This window comes from Labeo rohita, chromosome 20 (genome assembly GCF_022985175.1).
Source record: "Labeo rohita strain BAU-BD-2019 chromosome 20, IGBB_LRoh.1.0, whole genome shotgun sequence".
In the NCBI taxonomy this organism is placed as follows: domain Eukaryota; kingdom Metazoa; phylum Chordata; class Actinopteri; order Cypriniformes; family Cyprinidae; genus Labeo; species Labeo rohita.
Genome location: NC_066888.1, coordinates 28,925,918 through 28,932,912, shown reverse-complemented (window position 1 = coordinate 28,932,912; position 6,995 = coordinate 28,925,918). Strand labels below are relative to the sequence as shown.

Here is a 6,995-nt window from a genome sequence, read left to right as displayed (position 1 = left end):
AAACACTTAGAACAGACAGAAAGGTGAAAAAGAAACAGAAAAACAGAAAACATTTTAACATTTTTGGGGGAATAAAATGTTGTATGTAATCAAGCATATGAACAAATCCTGTAAAAACCTTCAGGATATAAACAGGAATAAAAATGTAATGTTTGGTGTGTCTAAGTGCTGAAGTGGAGATTTATGGCTCAGTGTAGGAGAAAAAACTCATTTTGAGAAAACGGCCTTTAAAAATATGTATTGTAATTGAAATCTATTGACACAAATAGATAAAGTGCTATAAAAGAAACACTTAACAGTGTCTTTTGGATGTTTTCTTTCTACTAGTCCAAAAAAAAAAAACAAACAAAAAAAAAAACAATGAATGAAAAACCAAAAAAAAGCTGAAAATCTCAAACTTGGCAGGTGCATGCTTTTGCCTGCAGTGTCTCCCCTTAATAGTTCAAATTTTTAAAAATAATACTAATGCATGTACTACACTGAAAAATAATTACAAAAGGCCTAAATGGCCTAAATGTGATCTTAGTTATTCTTGTATTTATTGTACATTTGTCTCCATCTTGTGGACAATCTTCACAGCAGAAAACATCTTTTTATATAGCTAACAAATTATAAATGTAAAAGATTCTTTGTCTCCATCTGGTGGATCAACTTTGAACGTTTCATTGGTAAACAACAATAACAACAAAATGTGATGACTATCTAGTGGACTTTGTAGATATGTCAATTTTTCTTTGTCAGCTGATTACAACAGTACGTTTGAGATCTTCTCCTAGGTCAAAAAGGGTAAGAAAGTGACAGAAATTTTACCGTTAAAGGGAAAAGGCACATGAGTACCCTTACCCTTATATTTTTAAGTATGCTTTATGTAGTAGGTATACAATATATCAGTGTACTAATAGTATACTTTTAAATGTACTATTTCAATACTCTTTGGAACTAAATTGGCTCACTTTCTAGTATATAAAAGTATACTACTTTTAAGTATAACAGCAGTAAATTTTGAGTACACGTTTTTTTGCTTGTACTGCAAGTATACTAAAAGCGAACTTATAGGTATACTGAATGTTTACTAATGAAATACTTTTTATGCATTTTTAGTACACTTTGAAGTATAGTCTCAGTAAACTACTAGTTTAGTAGTAGTATACTGCTAGTATACTTGAAAGTTTTCTTTAACTGAACTTTACATCATACTTTTAAGTATACTACTATGTCCCTATTTAGGTATTAATTTGTATATAATTTGTTATATAAATATCTGAACATACAAAAGAATGAACAGAGTATCTGCATGTAAACAAAAACATTTTATTCTAGCTTCATGCTGTCTTTTTTTTTTATAAACACTTGAATGTGGGTAAGTTTCATAATAAATAAATAAACAACATTTTGAACAAAAAGCTAAAAAAAAAAAAAAGACTATTCATAATCAAAATGTAGATGGAGTTGATCAACACCCCAAAGCTTGACAGTCATTTATCTCTTCTACATTTTATTCCATAAAATTACACAGTTTTACATTTCTATGGTTTTGATGCTGTTTTATGTCTGACAGTTGTGTTAGATTACATGTGGAAGCATCTGTTGTTTCGGTTTCTTCTTCACTTGTGTTTTGAAAATTCTGTACAGAAGATGTGCAATAGCACCCCTAGCGTATAACAAAGAAAACACGGATTCTCAGGGCACAAGTATAGCTTGAAAATGAAAAGAGCCACTTTGTTCCTGTTCCTAACTCTTCTTCATACAGTCATCTTTTCCCATCAGTAAAATGTTATGCTTTGGAAAAGGAAATATCAGACACAGAAGATTTTTGGTATGCTATATAGTGATCAAAAAATAACAAAGAACAAAGAGCCACTTTGTTCCGGTTCCTAACTTTTTTTTTTTTTTTTTTTTTTTTTTTTTTTTTTACTGTTTAGGACCTGGTTGGCATTTATTGTGCTGAAATAAGTTGAAACATGTTTTGTTCATTTTCTGTAATTCTCCTTCCTGTTTTGGCACAATGTGTGTCATACTTTATGGTGTAAAACTATTACAGCTTGTCTCACTATTGGATTATGATGTGTAATAAAGTTTCACTGTATGCTAAGGTTTGCGGTTTTCTAGAAATGTTCTCTGTTAGAAGGCAAGTATTAAATAGTGAAAAAAGAACACAAACACATTGCAGTGTTCAAAATTTATTTAATCGAAAAAACAATATTATTCAAGGAAAGATAATCAGTTTGTGACTTGACTTAGAAGTGATGGTCTCATGGCACAGAGCGATGCTGTGAGCTGCAGAGGCTGTCATGCTCCTGGAAAGAGAGCGAGAAAGACCTTGATATACAGTAGATCTTAGTAGTTATTTATAATTTGTTTTCTGTAATTTTGACTGTATTTGAAAACTGTATTTTTTTAGTCTCTGCAATGATTCTCACGATTGTGTGCCAACACTGACACTCTAACACAGGCTCAACAAAAACCATGCAATTACTACACAATTTAAATGATTTTATTAAAAAGTAACATTCGTGTACCTTTCAGGCAATTATAGAATAAATGCCATTTAATTAGTTTTATGTAAATACTTACTGTTGCATCGGTCAAGACACACTTTCTCTCCTGGCGTTGCTTAAAGGTATAATTGTTGCTTTTCTTGCTTTTCAGCAGGTATGACTTGTAATTTAACGAAGAGAGGTTGTCTGAATGTAACTTGACCCAAAAGTGACGTATGCAGTGTGAAGGTCATTCTGTTTCCCAGCATGAAAGAGAGAGAAGAAAACAGGAACAGGAAAGAGAGAGAAATGGTTATATCTTGAAACAGATCTTCACACTTAAACATTTTTCTGTCAATATACAGTACTGTGCAAAAGTCTTAGGCCACTAGTATTTTCATCAGCTAAAAATGGTTTAAAGTCAGTTGAAGTCAGTCTTTTGCTGTAGTGTGTCATTAGGAAATATCAGTTTATATTTCTAAACATTCATTTTGCCATTAATTATAATAATCCAGTAAGATTTTTGTATGGAGCACAGGCTGTTGTCAGACTCCTTGTGCAAACAGAGATCTGATCTCTCCATCATTCAGTCCAGTCTGTCTTAAGAAACAGAAAAAACGGAGACAGACTAAATCCAGAAGAACTGTGGCAACATCTCCAAGATGCTTTAAGAGACCTATACCTACAGTACTATTAAAATTTTTAGGCAGTTAGGCACATAAAATGAGGATGCTGTCAAAAACAATATCATAAATAGATTTTCTTTATCAATGAACTTCTATTAACTAAAATAAATCAGCATTTAATGTGACCATCCATTGCATTTAAAGTAGCTTTTGCCCTAGGTGCACTTGTGCAGAGTTTTTCAGGTAGCTTTGCAGGTAGGTTATTTGAAGCATCTTGGAGATTTTGAAACAGTTCTTCTGGATTTAGTCTGTTTCAGTTATTCTGTTTCTTCATGTCATTCCAGAGACAGACCAGATGATGGTGAGATCAGATCTCTGTATGGAGCACTGGCTGTTGTCAGACTCCTTGTGCAACAAAAATCTCACTAGATTATTACAATTAATGGCAAACAGAATGTTTGGAAATGTAAACTGATGTTTCCTACTGACACACTACAGCAAAAGATAGAAATAACTTACTTTAAACCATTTTTAGCTGGTGAAAATACTAGCGGCCTAAGACTTTTGCACAGTACTGTAAATTAAAAAAATTAAAAAATTTGAAAAGAACCTCAACAAAAAGTCTTTATCTGTATTTGAAAAGGTATTATCTTGGCTCTGTAGTAATACAAGATTTCCTTAAAACCTGTTTCCACACCAAAATAACACTAACTGAATAATAACTGTTGAAGAGACCACGGTTTCAAGACCATTCTTGCATCAGCTTGATGAAGATTTCCTCTGCTCCAGACCAACATACGACACCTGCAAGTATTTCATATTTAGATAACACTTTTGTGCAGTGATAAGTTAACCAAATTTAGCAGGAAACAATTCTACAAAAAATATGTCACCAATATTTTATTAAAAGACTTACAAGGGTTTTTTTTGTGGGAAGACACACACTCTCTCTCCGGGTAGTTGCGGACAATGGACAATATTATTTGCTATATGAGAACTGCTAGTTATGTTACAGTTCCCTCACTACCAATTGATAATAGATGTTTTAATGGGTTTCTCATTCCAACACCTGCCACCTCCACCACCAACTCTACACCTAAACATTCTAGATATTTCCCTTATTTACCACACCAGATTTAACCCATCAGCTTTAAGGGATGTTGTAAGATGCATGAGCAATCTGAGAAAGACTGTAAATATATCTGTATTTCCAATTAGTTTTGTATAGATATATTTTTAATATGTTATTATTTTATTAAAATGTTTTTTATTTAACAATAGCATTATAGAAATCTTACTTAAATATTATTATTTAATATTATTTAAATCAATCTTATTTAAATAGATTGTTATTTTGCCTATTATTTAAATCTCTAAATATTTTCTTTCTCTAAAACAATGAAGATAAATTATTAATTACATTGGGGAAAATGGGAAGGGTAGGGATAGAAGAAAAAAAATTAATAATACAATTATTTCTAAAAACATTTCTGTCAAATTTTAAAGCTCTGCCATATTCCACTGGGTTTAATGATCTTTTTTCAGTGAAAACACCAAAATATAATCCAACACAAATGCCAGAGCTTGAAAAAATAGGTGTCCCACTGTCTCCTTCTTTGCCTGCTTTAGATATAACAAATTCATTATCATACATTTTCTCCCTTATGTATAAATGTGGGCTTTTTAAAATTGTGCATTTCTGTCTTACAAAACAGCCACACTCTAGTTTGTAAAAATATAGCTCCTCATTTTCATTTAACTCACCTATTTCTAATTGCATGTATTGTAGTAGATCTGAAGATCCTTGTAATTGAATTATTGCAATATCTTGGTTTTTAAAATGCCTGTTATAAAGGTTAGGTAAGGTATTATAACATTTAAATATTAAACACATATTTAACAACGTATAAGTTGGAAAAAAAAGGGCATATATATTAAAATTGTTGTAATCCTTTATAACATGTTTGGCTGTCATTATAAAGTTGGACCCATAATAAAACCCTTGACCAAACTTTAAATCACTTTTCCCATCTTTTGGCCAAAGTAAGATATAGCAGGGAAACTTGCTTGTTAATTTTACATCTTTGTTTGTTATAATTTTACCATCTTTGATAACTAAAGGGCCAGATGTAGATTCTAATCTTTTTAAACTCTCATCTAAAGTTTTATTCGAATGAAAAGATGAAGAAAAAAATGGTATTTTTAATTTATCCCCATAAGAATAGAGGTTTATATTAGTTAATGGTAAAGTACCAGAAGTTTGATTATGTTTAAAGCTGATAATATCATCCATTGTTGAAATCCGTTCTTTGAGAAAACAAAAGATACTTTATGTTATTAGAAAATACTGCAGTGTTGCAACTTATGTAGACGTAATTATAGTGTACAATACATATTTGTTTGTCATCTGGTCACTTATGATTTTTCCTACAACTACTAATATGCAAGAACTGTGTGAGATTATAAAGAGCATTCAGTGTACATCATCATTATTTAGCTTTCTATTTTTGTTGAACTTACAAAATAAAACAATTATGTTACTGTTTAAATCGCTAGACAAATAAATATTTTCCAAATGTATCAATTTTAAACCATACCTTTCAGAAGAGAACAAGTGTTTGCCGTAACTACAAAGATCAACTGGATGTCTTGGTGATTTATAGAGGATTTGAACCAATCATTACTCGTGGGTTGTACGTGGGAGTTTCTTTCAGAGTAAAGTGAAACTTAAACTTTTATTGGGTTGACAACGTGAGGAGGTGCACTTTAATATAATAAATCATTCAACTTTATGAGGACAAAGGGTAAAGTGAAACTTAGTAGTTGAATAGTGTGGAAATGCAGTGATTTATGATTCCTGATTACTTACTGGAAACCAACACACTTTTTCAATATAGTGAAATTCAAGTTTTTCATTCACTCACCTGGTCTTACTGTTTATCATTGCAATTCTGCATTCTCTCGGTACCAAAGAAAGAGCTGCCTATACACCATAGATATGATTCAAGATCTGCAAACACTAGTGTTCTGCCAATACAATGTGTGAAATGAACCTAAAACCATGTCATATTAAGAAGTTGAACTCAATAACAATTCAACTGTATAAAAAAAAAAAAAAAGTAAATAAATAATTAATAAATTAAAAATAAATTAAAAATAGTAAAAGCAAAACATATGTCCTGATGTTTTCTCTTCAAGTTATTCCCATAATGATTCCCATAATGGAATTAAAAGCCATACTTGGATTTTGTTCAAATGTATTAGTGTTTTGACTTTTTACTAAATGTTGTGGTTAATTAATTTAGGTTTCCCTAAAATACAAGAAGGTGTTTTCATCTGAAGTTTTATATTTAAGTTTTTAATATTTGAAAAATTATTACAACATTAAAAACAATCAGAACTTCTTAATAAAATGAAAAATTAAATCATAAAATCTTAATTCAAAAGTTTTTTATTATATGTAAGCCTGTTTGGTGAAATTAAATGATTCCATTTAAGTATTATTAATTTAAATGTTATTAATGAGATAAATCATTTTTTCCTTTTTTTTTTTTTTTTTTTTTATTGGTTTGGTACTATTTTCATAAGTAAGGTGTACATTTTCAAAACTCTTAGTTCAAAACTTTAAACTGATCACACTTGTAACCAGTGTTGGGCTAGTTACTCAAAGAATGTAATATATTACTCATTGCTAATATTTTACTTTACTTATTACTTTCTGGCAACAGTAATTAGTTACATACTAGTTACATTACTTTTTCTTCACACTCCCACAGAAGTTGTAACTGTGTGTCTTCCACATAAAATTCTTCTAGAATGTTACTATCAACATATTTCTGCCTCATTATTTAACCAAAATCCACAATGGATCGCTGTCAGAAGTTATTACAAG

At 30.5% G+C, this 6,995-nt stretch overlaps 1 protein-coding gene across 1 annotated transcript; it reads right to left on the bottom strand.

The window, feature by feature from the left end:
* Positions 1-2,166: 2,166 nt before the first annotated feature.
* Positions 2,167-5,721, bottom strand: LOC127182927 (uncharacterized). The gene is made up of 5 exons (XM_051138625.1): positions 5,701-5,721; positions 4,020-5,410; positions 3,816-3,907; positions 2,575-2,732; positions 2,167-2,297 (listed from the first exon to the last, which is right to left on the bottom strand). Exon 2 carries the CDS (start codon positions 5,394-5,396, stop codon positions 4,494-4,496), a length of 903 nt encoding a protein of 300 aa, XP_050994582.1. The 5' UTR covers positions 5,397-5,410; positions 5,701-5,721; the 3' UTR covers positions 2,167-2,297; positions 2,575-2,732; positions 3,816-3,907; positions 4,020-4,493.
* Between the last annotated feature and the right edge of the window lie 1,274 nt (positions 5,722-6,995).

Excerpts from the sequence above, each read along its gene's own strand:
- LOC127182927 (XM_051138625.1), bottom strand. The coding sequence starts at position 5,396 with ATGGATGATATTATCAGCTTTAAACATAATCAAACTTCTGGTACTTTA.